This window comes from Rhinopithecus bieti, unplaced genomic scaffold (genome assembly GCF_001698545.2).
Source record: "Rhinopithecus bieti isolate Rb0 unplaced genomic scaffold, ASM169854v2 scaffold_53649, whole genome shotgun sequence".
In the NCBI taxonomy this organism is placed as follows: Eukaryota; Metazoa; Chordata; class Mammalia; order Primates; family Cercopithecidae; genus Rhinopithecus; species Rhinopithecus bieti.
In genome coordinates, this window is record NW_016820702.1 from 32401 (window position 1) to 47509 (window position 15109).

The following is a 15109-nucleotide window of genomic DNA, read 5'->3' on the forward strand; positions in this document are numbered from 1 at the left end:
GTGCATATGTGTGCATGTTGGTATGAGTACAAGGTAGTGTGTGTCTGCATATTAGTGTGTGCCTGTGTGCATGTGAGAGGCAGTAGGCTTAAAAGGCTCAGAGCACTGAACCACATGCAGTACATGTATTTTTAGCCTGTGTCTCGTGTCTCTGCTTGTCTATATTAGTGTGTGCCTGTGTGCATGTGAGAGGCAGTAGGCTTAAAAGGCTCAGAGCACTGAACCACATGCAGTACATGTATTTTTAGCCTGTGTCTCGTGTCTCTGCTTGTCTAGAGACGATCATGGTAGGTGTCACTTGCCCTGACCTTGAAACCACCTTGTGTGGCTTTGTTGTTAAAGCGGAGGGAGCCACTACTGTGCACCTGTGCACCTGCTATTTGTCAGGCGTCTTCCTGAGGGTCTGACATGTTTGAATAACCTTAGAGATTGCTGAAAGTAGGAGTATTTTTCTCATCTTACAGAGGAGGAAATTGAAGTTTAGAACGAGAAAGAACTTCCCCGGGATCCTGACGTTGCCCAGGGCTGCCTGGCATGCATCACTCCTAGCCCCATGTCCCAGGGCATCCATCCGGGCCCCTCTGCTCCCCCGCCCGCTGTGACCTCACTCCCGTCCCGCATTCCCCAGTGAGCTGATGTGTTTTCTTTTGTTTTTCCCCACCATAATCAAATTGAGAATTCCTTAGAACCATGCCTGAGAGATTTCATTTCCTCTGGCTTTGTTCTCTTGGGTTAAATCTTCACAATGTTGTGTCCATAAACAGCAGGTGACACCTCCTCTTTTTCCTCAGAAGCCTCCTGAGCTAAGCAGACCCCAGGGCTCTGACCTCACAGCCGGGCAGTGAGGGGCTGGCTGCCAACCAGCATTAGGTTATACTTGGTGGCCAGTCGTCTAGACCATTAACCCTGGGGCTGCCGGCGGCCTGGGTCAGACTGGAGAGGGCTGGTGGGAAGGACCGAGCCAGCCTCCACCCACCCCATCCATGGTGCACCAAGTTCTGACACATTCTTTCTTCTTTTCATCATTGTTTTAAAAGACTCAGGATGTGCAGAAGGCGATGGACGAGAGGAGATTTCAAGATGCGGTTCGGCTCCGAGGGAGGTGAGGTGCTTTGGAGAAAGCTCCGCTCTGTCAGGAACACACACCCCTCGGGCCTGGCCACTGCAAATGTGCCTAGGGGTTGTGCTTATTCCATGTCAGTATGAAAACTCAGAAAGTCAGGCAGGACTCACAGCACCACATTTGCAGTAGCAGGCCCTGGTGACTGGTTAGAGAGAAATCATTTTCTAAAGTTGCCATTGGTCCTTTTTGGCAAGGTGGTGGTGATTTAGGAGCTAATGAGATTAAGGCACAAGGTGACTTATGGCCTTTTAAAAACAAAACAAAACAAAAAACGGAGTCTCCTTCTGTCACCCAGGCTAGAGTACAGTGGTACCATCTCAGCCCCTGCAACCTCTGCCTCCCATGTTCAAGAAATTCTCGTGCCTTGGCCTTCCGAGTAGCTGGGACTACCGGCGCGTGCCACCACATCCAGCTAATTTTTGTATTTTTAGTACAGATGGGGTTTCACCATGTTGGCCAGGCTGGTCTCGAACTCCTGACCTCAAATGATTCACCCACCTCAGCCTCCCAAAGTGCTGGGATTACAGGCTTGAGCCACCGCACCCGGCTGTGGCCCTCATTTTGCAAGAGAAAGTTATGAAGTATAGAAGCATACCCTTTTCTCAGTCCATTTCCTCCAGACACGGACAGCACTGCGGGTCGCGGTTAAGGGCTCTGCAGCGCGCGTGGATTCCTGGGGCCTCCTCCTCCTGCCCAGATGGTTGGTAGACACATTGAGTGCTGGCAGATAAGCCGCTTTTCTCTGCATGAGCCCCAAGTTGTGTGTGGTGTTCCCAACTCTGATCCAACAACACCCTCTTCCTTTAGGAGCTTTGCGGGCAACCTGAACACCTACAAGCGACTTGCCATCAAGCTGCCGGACGATCAGATCCCAAAGGTCGGTGGCCGGCCTCCCGCGATGCCCCCGACCTCTCCTGCGGGCCTCCCCTCATGGCCTCTGCCTCACTGAATGAGGCCATGGGTTTTCAGGCCTGGCACGGCATGGGCCACTGCCACAGTGTGCAGCAAATGGAGCTTGCATGTGCCTGTGACCCAGTGCTCGCCCGCCTTCTGTTTTGCAGACCAATTGCAACGTGGCTGTCATCAACGTGGGGGCGCCCGCGGCTGGGATGAACGCGGCCGTGCGCTCAGCTGTGCGCGTGGGCATTGCCGACGGCCACAGGATGCTCGCTATCTACGATGGCTTTGATGGCTTCGCCAAGGGCCAGGTGAGTCACGCAGGATGCCATAGGCGGGCAGACACCCTGGCTCCAAGCACAGTGGAATGGGGGCCCCTCCACGGCCCTCACACCTTTTCACGCCTCAGTCCAGGATCCTGTGACATTGTGACTGAATGACTACTTATTTAAGGCATTGCTTCTGGAGTGAAATCTCACCCTAAGATAGGTGTCAGGCCCTCAAATGGAGCCCAAGGTGCGATGTGCTTTTGAATTTTCTGAAAAGGTGCTGGGGAATGGCAGTGCCTCTGGGGTCTGATGGCCCTGACTGTAGGAGAGAAGGAAGGTGGCGTCGCCTTGGAGGCTGTGGTTGGTTTAAACCGGGCACTGGAGGGAAAGTAGGCAGTGTCTGGTGTGCACAAGCGCCCTCTGAAATACAAACCTTAGTGAACACGGGTGACACCTCTTGAGGTGTGCTGTGCCCAGTTGTTCTGCGGGATTTACATGTGTTCACCCATTTAAGCCTCACACTAAATCTAAGATGTTATCCCCATTTTCCTTACAAGAAAACTGAGGCACAGGGATGCCAACTGGGCTGGGTGCACGGGGGAGGACTGGAAACAGATTCTGAGCTCCTGACTGGGGGTTGAACTGGTGGCTGTTTGTTTATCTGATTAGCCAACAAATACCTACTTTGTGAAATTCTTTTTTTTATTAGTTTTGAGATGGAGTCTCCCTCTGTTGCCCAAACTGGAGTGCAGTGGCGTGATCTCAGCTCACTGCAGCCTCCGCCTCCCGGGTTCGAGCGATTCTCCTGCCTCAGCCTCCTGAGTAGCCAAAATTACAGACACGCGCCACCACGCCCAGCTCATTTTTGTATTTTTAGTAGAGATGGGGTTTCACCATGTTGGCCAGGCTGGTCTCGACCTCCTGACCTCAGGTGACCCACCCGCCTTGGCCTCCCAAAGTGCTGGATTACAGGCATGACCCGCCGTGCCCGGCCTCCGACTTTGTGGAGTTCTTATGATGAGGAATTAAATGAGTGAGCACAGCAGGCACAACTCTGGTTCCGTGGAGACTGCATTTTAGACGGGGAGAGAGGACAGTGACTGAGGACCCCCCTGCTCTCTGGACAGTGAGCAGTGCTCAGAGGCACGCCAAGGAGGGCCTGCTGGAGTTCCCCCAGACAGCCACGCTGGGGAAGGTGCTCCCAGGCTGCAGGTCAGATGAGCAGGCGGCTCTTGGGACCCTCGAGGGACACTCATCCCAGGCGGAGGGAAAGGATGCTCTGGAGCTGATGCTCACAGGGGCAGGGGCTCCGAGCCCGCGCAGGGCCATGAGGATGGGAACTGCAGGGGCAGGGCCAGCTTGTTTGTGGGCTCCGAGCCTGCGCAGGGCAGCGAGGATGGGAACTGCAGGGCCAGGGCCGGCTTGTTTGTGGGCTCCGAGCCTGCGCCGGGCAGTGAGGATGGGAACTGCAGGGGCGGGGCCGGCTTGTTTGTGGGCAGCCTGAGGAGGTTGGCTTTTATGTTATGTGAGATTTGGGGTCCTGAGCGGGGACTGGCCCATACCAAGAGCTTTCTAAAGGGACTCTCTGGTGTTCGTCGAGGCAGAGGCAGGAGGCAGGGCTTCCAGCTGGGGCTTTGCAGTCACCTAGCAAGAGATGGTGGGTCCAGACTGGCTACTGTGCAGGTGGCAGGAAACCTCCAAGGGTCTGGAGATATTGAGGGCACGGAGGGTACGTGGGATTTGCTTGCTAAGTACATGCAGGCATAAACAGAGGAGGCAAGAATCACTCCTGTTCCTGGCCTGAGCACATGGAAGGGTAGAGTTGCAACTTAAGAGGACGGGAAGCCCTGAGACACACTGCTTTCAGGAAGGATGAGGAGTGGAGACTCATGAGGCCACGGTGAAGGCGCGTGTCCCACGGCCGAGGACAGGACAGGACTGGGGATGCCGGGTGAAGGTGTGTCCCGTGGCCGAGGACAGGACTAGGGATGCCGGGGTGAAGGTGTGTGTCCTGCGGCCAAAAATGTGCAGTAGGCCACTGTGTCCCGGCGTCTTCAGGAGTGGTGAGCTCAGCACGTGGGTTTGGGAGGATTCAGCGTCTCCATGATAGTTAAAGGCACAGAACTCACAGAGCTTCCCTGAGGGCCTGAGTGCAGATAGGAGAGAGAGGAGGTCTGGGACCGAGTCCTCAGGGCGCCATTGTTAAGAGTGGGGTGGGAAGAGGAGACCGCAGCCCAGGAGACTGAGGAGTGGCAGAGAGTTGGGGGGGAGATGCCCAGTGGCATCCCCGGGAACACAGATGATCCACCTTCCACCACCGCTGGCCCCTTTCCATGTTGGCCCATCCACCTGCATCTCAGCTGCAGGAACCGGATGAGGAACCGTTCTGTCCTGGGTGGGTCTTGTTTCCCCGTCTTTCTGGTTCAGACTTGTAAAGATTAATTGGCCTAAAACTGGTATTTGCTTTATTTAAAGAAATATTGCCTTCAAAACTGATTTATGTGAAAAAAACAAGCCTGATTTATATGGTTCTGTCAAATATATATATATACACACACACACACACACACACCTTGTACAATATTTACCTTTTGATATAGAATGATCTTTTTTCTAATGTAATTTACCTGGAGATCTCACTGTAGCATAGCAGTGCGTCCACCAAATCTGTGAACTTACCTGGAATCTCGTGACCGGAAGCTTCGGAGCTGGGGTTCAAGCCCCACAGGTTCTCTTCCTGCGGCCGTGCCGTCCTCGCAGTGGCATCCTCTTTCTGTGATTACATTAGTTTGCTTAGTAATCTGTTTTCCTTTTTTTCTCCCAAGTTTGTAAGAAAAGAAATTTTCCCTTAATCTTTTACCAATTTAGAAACCATCATATTACTTTTCTTTTAATTGCCGGTGGCAGGATATGGGGAGCTGACGTATCTCACACATGGCTGGGGGTAAGATGCAGATGCCCTGACAGGCAGGGAGAATGCAGCCCCTCTGCTGTTCTTCTGTTTCTCGCCTTGATTCATCCAGGCATCGCGATAAATGCTGTCTCACACGCCTCTCAAATCTTTTTTTTTTTTTTTCTGAGATGGAGTCTTGCTCTGTCGTCCAGGCTAGAGTGCAGCGGCATGATCTCAGCTCACTGCAAGCTCTGCCTCCCCAGTTCGTGCCATTCTCCTGCCTCAGCCTTCTGAGTAGCTGGGACTACAGGCGCCCGCCACCACACCTGGCTAATTTTTTGTACTTTTAGTAGAGATGGGGTTTCTCCGTGTTGGCCAGGATGGTCTTGATCTCCTGACCTCGTGATCCGCCCGCCTCGGCCTCCCAAATTGCTGGGATTACAAACATGAGCCACCGCGCCTGGCCTTGCCTCTCAAATCTTTACCTGAATGCAGCCTGTTGAAAAAGCACAGAAAGCTGTTTTTAGTACTTTCTAACTTGCCTTTCATTGTTCACTTTAGCTTCTAACTTGCCTTTCATTGTTCATTCTGTGTTTGCACATTAGATCAAAGAAATCGGCTGGACAGATGTCGGGGGCTGGACCGGCCAAGGAGGCTCCATCCTTGGGACAAAACGGTAACTTCCAAATCTTGACTCTATGACCTGCTTTTAAGGAAGAAGGAAGAGCCGTGTTCTGGAAGAGAATTGCTAGGTGCCGATGCCACTTGCGATTCCTGTAAAGGCGTCCCTGAGGGAGGGGTGCAGGTAGTTACCGGTCCTCCCTCCAGTGGAACTGCCTGTGTTCCAGGGAGCTGGGGAGGCATCCCAGGGCGTAAAAGAGATGAGGAGGTAACTTGTGAATGCCTTCCTCTAATTCATATTTCCATTCATTTGAAGAGTCAACTGGCAAGCCTAAAGCCTCCACTTGGAGGTTATAAAGATGAGTGTTGTCACGGAGCCATGGAGACAGCACTCTAAGCAAACCCTAAAGCAGCCTAGATAGCGGGTAGCATTGGTGGGAATGGTTGCCCTGAGCAGCTGTGACTTGAGGCTCAGATTTCCACAGCCGAAGAAAGGACCCAAGGAATTCTAGACTAAAAATCTCATTTTCGGACCTGTAGTAAGTCTTGCGTCCCTGCATCGCTGGGGACGATGGGATTTTCAAATGTAGGTGAAGCCTGAGTTCTTCTCACCTTTGATCATGTCAGGGGTGCGAATGTTAATATCTGTCATCACTGCAGATCACGATTTCATATGGAAGGAAGGTGGTTTTTAGCAAATGTAATAAATGATGGATTCCACGTAATTCCGGCTTATAGTTCCAAGGGAGTTAGCTGCACCCTTTGCTTTGCTCTACAGCCAGGACCCTGGTACTCCCAGCCACTGCTGGGAAGCCTCAGAGCTGGGTTAGCTCTGCGGCTGCCTCCTAGCTGTTCTCATGAGCTGTGCATGTCGGTACCCCAGGCTGTAAAGCTCTAGGTAGAGGCAGATGCATCCCTCGGTGTGCGTCCTGGGGCTGAGGACTGGCTGCCGACTCCCCGGGCGCAGGTGCTTGATAAGCTGGCCAGGGCGTTGCGCTCGAGGATGTAGAGAGGCCTCGCTGCTTTTCTGGGCTTGTCCTGAAGAGGCTTAAGAAACCTCACCTTAGGGGCCAGGGTCATTTTGCAATTAGCTGCATCCATTTGTCTGCTCTGATGGCCAGGCCTGAACATTTTTGCCTTACAAATCTACCAAGAGTACAAGTACTTCACTTCTTCCCATCAACTTGAAACCTTTGGGTGGGTTTGGGATGGGATCCAGGGGGGCACAGTCTGATGTTGCACTTGTTAGCCCTGTCATGTGCCATTGGTGATAGCACGGGGGAGGGAGAGCAAGTATGAGCAGATGGGATTTTAAATGAGATCAATAGTGGATAATGCATACGTAAGTTATTTGGAAACTGGAAATTTCCATTTAAACAATTATCGAGCCGGGCGCGGTGGCTCATGGCTGTCATCCCAGCATTTCGGGAGGTCGAGGCGGGTGGATCATCAGATCGAGAGATCGAGACCATCCTGGCCAACATGGTGAAACTCTGTCTCTACTGAAAATACAAAAAATTGGCCAGTCGTGGTGGTGGGCACCTGTCGTCCCAGCTACTCAGGAGGCTGAGGCAGGAGAATCACTTGAACCCGGGAGGCAGAGGTTACAGTGAGCCGAGATTGCACCACTGCACTCCAGCCTGGTGACAGAGCGAGACTCCGTCTCAAAAAAAAAAAAAAGAAAAGAATTATTGTTAATCATTATAAGTTTTATTTTATTTTTTCTAATGGGGCAGCAGAGTTCTTCTTAGGTCAAGGTATCAGCTGAAATGCTTTATTCCGTTTTCTCATGAAAACACTGTTTCGAGATGAGATTCCTGATCGTTCTGCCGTCTGCCAGCCACAGTGGTGTACGTGAAATGGCAAGCGTTTACCGCTCCTTAAAACCACAGACGAGGGAGGGAGGCCGGGTGGGGACCAGCATAGTTTCTCGGGTTCCCGGCGTGATATCCCGCGGTCTGCGTGGAGCTCGGGGTGTCTGACGTCAATCTCCATTTGGCTGTTGGCAGCGTTCTCCCGGGAAAGTACCTGGAGGAGATCGCCAGGCAGATGCGCGCGCACAGCATCAACGCGCTACTGATCATCGGCGGGTTTGAGGTACGTTTCCGTTTCTCTCTTCACCTGCTTGCCAGTCTCGCAGGTGTGAGCCGCGCCCTGTGTTGGCTAAACATTAAGCTACTTGTTGGCTACTGGCCACGATCCGAGATGATAGGTTCCCAGACCCAGCTGCCGCTGGAGAATTGTTGAACGGCAGAATAGCGGGTGGTAAGACGTGGCCTACGAGTGACCCAGTTCCCAATAAAGTAACTTAACCAAGAAGCAAAAGCTTGACTCCTTAACTGGGACTCATCTATTCAGCGAGCTCTTGATGTATTTCAGGTTTGTGGAAGTCATTCTCTCTCTTGGGTCCAGAGTCCAGTGGCTACTTAGAGAGTAAGGTAGTTATACCTAGAATTTTGTTTAAAATCACATATTGGACTATAGACCCTAATATTTTTCTATTCAGTGAAGATTAGTCCCATGGTAACCTTTCCATTTACTTTTAGAAAAAGTAAGAACCAGCCGGGCGCAGTGGCTCACGCCTGTAATCCCAGCACTTTGGGAGGCCGAAGCGGGCAGACCACCTGAGGTCAGGAGTTCAAGACCAGCCTGACCAATATGGTGAAACCCTGTCTCTACTAAAAATACAAAAATTAGTCGGGCATGGTGGCAGGTGCCTGTAGTCCCAGCTACCCAGGAGGCCGAGACAGGAGAATCGCTTGAACCCGGGAGGCAGAGGTGCAGTGAGCCAAGATTGCGCTGCTGCACTCTAGCCTGGGTGACAAAGCGAGACTCTATCTCAAAAAGAAAAAAATAAAAACAAAGTAAGAACCTTAGAAATGAGACTCTTACCCATGAGGGGTTTAGTCTTCTCACTGATCTTGTCCTGCACCCTTTGTGCTTAGAACCTGCTGATCCTTGTATTCTTGTCTGTGGTCTTAACGCGACTTTGTGTTGGTCTCGTAGTGGTTTCGTGACGCCCTACTGTGCTCCCTGTGTGCTGTGGTGGAGGTGGCTCTCTCTGAGGCTCTCCCAGCGAGACCCCCTCCTCCCTGCTTCCCTCTCGCCCCACAACTCCCACGCTTGTCTGACAGGCCTACCTGGGACTCCTGGAGCTGTCAGCCGCCCGGGAGAAGCACGAGGAGTTCTGTGTGCCCATGGTCATGGTTCCCGCTACTGTGTCCAACAATGTGCCGGGTTCTGATTTCAGCATCGGGGCAGACACAGCCCTGAACACTATCACCGACGTAAGTCTGTGTGCGCCCCACCAGGCGGGCGCCGGCTGACGCTAAAACTGAGGGCTCCGGCCCTTTTTATCTACCAGTGCGCTAGAAACAGCCTTTTACAAATACCCTGAATGAGAGCTTCTCGTTCTTTTTTCCCCCTAGAAAGTATGTTTTAGACTCTGAACATTTTTGATCTCACTGTCAAAAAGTTTTACTGCCTCTTCTTCTGTGTGGCCACCGGTGGGGACGTAGCGTGGCCAAGACCCCGGGCGTGCCCGTGAGTACCTGTAGTGCTGAGGAGGGCTGGGCCGCAGTCTCCTGTGATTGCACCAGCATTAAAATCCGCTTTTTTTTTTTTTTTTTAATGCTGAGCCTAAATTTTCGTTGAGCTTCCAATACCCATTATGACGAACCCCTGCCTTGCTGCTGAGGGTAGAAATTGAACTGAATATTTTGTAATTGTAGTCACTGTCCTGAACACACCATTGCATTTGTTATCTCTTTGTTCTTGGCTGTTGACCTCATTTTCCCCTTTGTAAACTGGGGATGTTAAATTACATCTAAGGCAATATTGGGGCTAGTTTAGTTTTTTTGCCAAGAGACAATAATAAAACATAGAAATATATTCTTCTGTTTTTTGTTTTTTTTTTTCTTTGTGAGATAAGGTCTTACTGTGTCACCTAGGCTTGAGTGCAGTGGTGTGATCTCGGTTCACTGCAGCCTCGACCTCCTGGGCTCAGGTGATCCTCCCACCTCAGCCTCCCGAGTACCTGGGACCACAGGCACGTGCTGCCATTCCCAGCTAAAAGAAATACACGCCTGTCCCCATGTTTGTGTGTCATACTTGGTGATTCAGGTGGGAGTCTGAAGATCCGTACCTAATGCCGGAAGCATTTCATTTTTTTAAAATTTGATGTCTCAAATTTTTCAGTAATTCTCAAGTTTTAATTTTTCTTGTGCGACTTAGTTCTCATGAATATTTTTCAAAGTTTTTTTTTTTCTTTTTTTTTTCGTAAACCCTTGGCATGAAACTTATTTCTAGCACTGGTAAATAAAAAAAACAAGCTTTTAACATACAGCTCATACGGTAAGTAATGCTTAGCACTCCTTTCTTGCTTTTCTGAGCATCTTAAACTTTCTTCAATTTCTTTGCGAAGGAAACCTGCTCAGGTTTTCCTGTGTTCACTGGCTTTGGGGGCAACTTTCACCTTATTTTTGGCAGTCACTAATCTCTGACCTAGACATTGCTTCTGTTCTCCCGGTGACGGGTGTCACGGCTTTGCTGCTGCGGGGCCGGCCCGGCTCTGGGCTGACCTTCGCGCTGGGAACGTGAACATGAGTGTCTGTTCCACAGAGGGGATTCCAGCATGGCTTTCACTGCTCTTTCACCGGCTTCAGCTGGATTTTTGGGTCTGTGAAAGATGGGTGTGCAATGGGAGGGATTGAAGCTTCTTTTTTCCCTAATTGTTACCTAACTGGAACCTGCCCAGAGGGAATGGGTGGAGAATTTGAGAGCAGTCACTGCAGTTAGCTGAGCATCTGAAGATGTGGGACAAAGCTGGTATTCATCTCCCCGTGACTTTTTTTATTTTGAAGTTTCCACACAAAGTATAGATCCTTGTGGTATGTGATGTACACTTTCAGGCATGAAGAAAATCTATCTTTTTAATTCCAGATTCCTCTGCTATGAATAACTTGTTTTTTTTGTTTGTTTGTTTTTTCAGAATGTAAATATGTAACAAATGTGTAGGGTCAAAATTTGAAAACCAAAATACGTGAGGCAAACACCCCACAAATGATCCGTTCCACCCGCTTTGACTTCCCTTGGAGGGACTGGTGATTTATTATGCGATTGTTTTAAATTCAGTTTTTCATTCATTCAAGTTTCTCAAAGCTAGGTTAAACAATTTTGTTTTCTTTTTTTTTTTTTTTTTTTTTTTTTTGGAGACAGGGCCTCACTCTGTTTCCCAGGCTGGAATGCAGTGGTGCAATCACGATTCAGTACAGCCTCTACCTTCGCAGGCTTTGGCGATCCTCCCACCTCAGCCTCCTGAGTATCTGGGACTATAAGTGCATTGGCTAATTTTTTGTATTTCTACAGAGACTAGGTCTCCCTGTGTTGCCCAAGCTGGTCTCAAACTTCTGAGCTCAAGCAGTCCCCCTGTCTTGGCCTCTCAAAGCACGGGGGTTACAGGGATGAGCCACCGCACCGGGCCTTAAGTTAACTGATTATAATGGAGAAAGAACTAGAGCGTGTAGTTAGTCGAGCCTCCCGTTAGCCAGGCACAGCCACCTTGGTAAGTGTATGCGTGTGTCCTCATTGCCCTTCTGATCCTGAGCTCCGAGGAATGAGGCTGTCTTGGGAGTGCTGTGGTTCTAGTCTGGTGATGGGTGGGTGATGCCGGCTGATCGAGGTCACCCTGGCGAATGCTGCAGCTGCTCGGGAGCCAGGGCAGGGACAAGAAAGCCGCCGAGGGTCCCTCTGTGGACCCCTGAAGGGAGAGGGACCGAGATGTGAACATGGCAGCTGTTTTCTCCAGAGCCCTGTTTACTGACGGCCAAACAGGGTAAATCCTGAGAAGGTTTGGATTTGGGTCTGAACCGGGCTCGTCTGGCCGTGGAACAGGAGCTGGTGGCGAACTCAGGAAATGAGGGCGTGAGGCGACTTGATGTGGATGGCTTCAGATCGCTCCAGCCACTGTCCTGAAGCTGTCGGAGGCTGAGGACGTGTGGGAGTGAGCGTCTCTTCCCTGTCCGGCCACACCCTCTGTGACACTGGGCAGCATTTATGTTTGGGGTCTGTGGATGTCTCCAGTTGTTCAGTAAATTCGGTGATTCTCATCGGGGTGATTGTGCCCCAGGGAATGTTTGCATCGTCCAGGGAAGTTTCTGGTTAGAACTGGGAGAAGGGATGCTCCCAGTACCTGGGGCTGGAGACAAGGGACGCTGAGGAAAGTTCCTCCAAGCACAGGGTGGGCTCCATAGTAGGAGTCTGGCTCAGGACGTGGCCGTGTTGCGCTTCAGAAGCCCTGGGCGGATCTGATGTGGTGAAGTTGTCATCTTCTTTGGACACGTGCGTCCTCATCCTCACTCATGATTTCCTTCTTGCCAGCATTGATGCTTAGCTGACGCCACAGCCCCTCAGAATCTGTGCGGTGCTGGCGAGTGGGTCTTCCGGGCGGAAGAGAATGAATGAAATACCTCAGAGTAGGTGTTACACGTTCTCAGGATGTGGCTGCGGGGAGTTTCGGTTGGACTCCTTTCATTCCTTAGCACTGGCTGGTGCATTACTCTGTCCTGTAAGCTTGATCAGGTCACACCAGAAACACAGTAGGTGGGTGCCACGCTGCTGTCAGGTGTCGCGAAGGTGGCGGTGACCACAGCCTTATAATTCCTTGTCATAGTGGCCCCACCACGGACCCAGCTGTGTTTGGTCTTGAGAATTTTATGCTTTTCTGGGCAGGGTCTCCCCCGTCTTGAAGCTTCCCTCTCCTTTTTTGGAGACTGAAGGAAGGAAAAGAGGAGCGATAGGGAAGAGGGGAGAGAGGATTTGCAGCAATGTGGCCATTCCCACAGATTTCAATGTGGAGTTAAGGAGCCGAGACACCCCCATCTGCCCTCTTGTGTGCCTCAGGCCCCTCCTGGCCTCAGGTCACCCACACCCTCTGGCTTCCAGCGAGGGCTTCTTGGAGAAGCAGCCAGCTCCCTGCAGCCAGTCTTGGTCAGTCCTGAGCTGGGGTATTCCACAGTAAAGGAGTGACATCACCTGTCTGAAAAGCATAAGGAGCCCCCCACATGGTGTTGCTGACGGGGCCACATCCTGGGCACCAGGCCAGCGAGTGTCCCCAGATGAGTGTTTCTGGCTGAGAAGCAGGCTGACATTTGGATTGAAGTCCTGCAAAAACTACCATGGCCAGAGCCTGCAAGGCAGAGCCTGTACAGAGCAGCCCAAGAGCTGGGCATGTGCTGGGCCTGGGTGAACATGGAGGCCATGCCATGGGGTGCGGGGGCCCCTCTCACAGCTCACCTTGTGGTCGCCCTGCTCACAGCTCACCTCGTGGTCACCCAGCACTGACCCACCCAACTTACCCTCCTACCCACGATGCTGTGAACCCACCTGCCACGGATTTCCACCCACTGTCCGAAGCCCTCGGCCCACACAGGCTCCTGGCCTTGGGATGCTTTGGGTTGCACCAGGGCTGCAGAGCCTGGGTCACTCACTGTCCAACTCTCCCAGGGAGATGTGGGCCCCGCCCTGCATCCCAACAGTAGCATTTCTGCAGCAGATGTGGGTATATTCATAGTAAGAGGGACACGTCCAAGACCATAAATAGTTGGTTTTGCCACCAAGTGGATGAAAAAAACACCTTGTTGTGTGGGGCCGCTTGGAGGTGGGAACAGTGGACGTGTGGACCTGTCCAGCTGTTACCTTGGTTAACACCCTGAGGTGGACTCTGAAAAACCCCAGTGCACACGGGCTCCAGAACCGCTCCCCTTTCTGACACCAGAGCCCATTTCCCAGTGGAACCCCAGAGCAGCAACTCAGGTTCCTGCTCGCCTGTGTGGCTTTGTGTGCGGCTTCCCTAGGGCGGAAATGGCAGCCTCCCGTCGGAGAACAGAGGTGTGGCGTGGGGCTGAGTGTGGCCCGTCGGTACCCCAGCTGCATGCCTCCTTCCCTGCCTGCGCGTGGAGGCCGCCTCTGCATGATGAAGGCGGTCACTTGGTGTGGTCCTTACAGCTGTGGGCCCCATCCCACTGATCCTTGCCTGCCTGCAGAAAGCTACAGGACTAGCTTTGCCTTTAAACGTCCTGACTGCCCTGGCCTCGCTTACCCATGATGAGATACCCTGAGAGCTGAGCTGTCCCGCTCGTGACTAACTCACCTCTGCCTGCAACCTGCTCTGCTGTCTGCCTCATACCCACCCTGCTGTGCTGCCTGCAGGCCTCCCCTTTCATGAGGACCTGGGCTGTGCCCAGGCAGTCCCGTGTCGCCAAGGCCTGTCCTGCTCCCACACGGCCTCCAGAGCTCCCCTCGGCCCCTTGACCTGCATGAACAGGCCTCCCCTGGTGACTCAGGCCCCTCCTGTCCCTTCCTGGACCTCAGCGCAGGCCCTGGGGCTGGCAGATGAGCACCTGGCACCCCCGCTAACCGCTTGGCCCTGCTGCTTCAGGCTTACAAGAGCGCGTGCGACATGGCCGAGGCGCGAGGCCGCCACCAGGAGCTTTGCATCCCCCTGTGTGTGGTGCCGGCCACGATTAGCAACAATGTCCCGGGCACAGAAATAAGCCTGGGCGCCGACACTAGCCTGAATGCTGTTGTCCAGGTAAGAGAAACCCGTTTCCTCCCATTGCTTTCTTTCATTTATTTTAGCAATTTGTTTCTTCTGTGCTAAGAATGAGCCAGATTTATTACTACTCTTTCCCCCCCAACCTTTGTTAGCTTGGCTTTATGTCGGTCACACTGGCCAGAACAGGGTAAATTTTTTAGCTTCTCTGCCTTAGGAAGAACCTGTCTTTATTGATTAAAAGTGAGATGATATATCCAGTCCTTGGGGTTGTATTTCTATGCCACCTAGACTAGGGGAGCCATGAGCACCATTTCTCTGGATCCTGCCTCTCCTGCCTGCGTTGAGTAGCGAGGCTGCAGGGTCAGCTGTGGGAGCCTGCAGAAAGGGGTTTGAGTGCCTGGTACGTACGAGCTCTGGGACAGAGCCGTGCCCACTGGGGGCCACTGCCTGGAACCACAGCCTTCCTGGTGAGATGAGAGGTTCTTTAGAGAGCCGAGATCATGCCCTCCTGGGCAGGCAGTTTCACCAACGTGTGCTTTGGGAGGAGTGGATTCTGCCGGTCATAGGCGTGGTGTTGACACCCGCATGGTGGCCCCTCCGGCCCCTGATAAGCTGACCCACCTCTATGGTCATGAGCTGGACATGAGGACCTGTGGGAGTTCCACAGGCCTTTGCTGCAGAGAGGGTCCTCACTCAGCTGCAGACGGGACGGTGGCCACCTTGGCACGTGGGGTCGCGTCAGTGGCTTGGCC

The 15109-nt window shown here is 52.3% G+C and overlaps 1 protein-coding gene across 1 annotated transcript in view; it reads left to right on the forward strand.

The window, feature by feature from the left end:
• LOC108520497 (ATP-dependent 6-phosphofructokinase, platelet type-like) overlaps positions 1–9651 on the forward strand; it is a 37658-nt gene extending 28007 nt beyond the window's left edge. The window contains 6 exon segments of the mRNA XM_017859906.1: positions 1038–1102; positions 1931–2000; positions 2185–2331; positions 5788–5858; positions 7813–7900; positions 8938–9651. Of these exon segments, the coding sequence (XP_017715395.1) occupies positions 1038–1102; positions 1931–2000; positions 2185–2331; positions 5788–5858; positions 7813–7900; positions 8938–9129 (633 nt within the window). The 3' untranslated portion in view covers positions 9130–9651.
• Positions 9652–15109: the final 5458 nt, after the last annotated feature.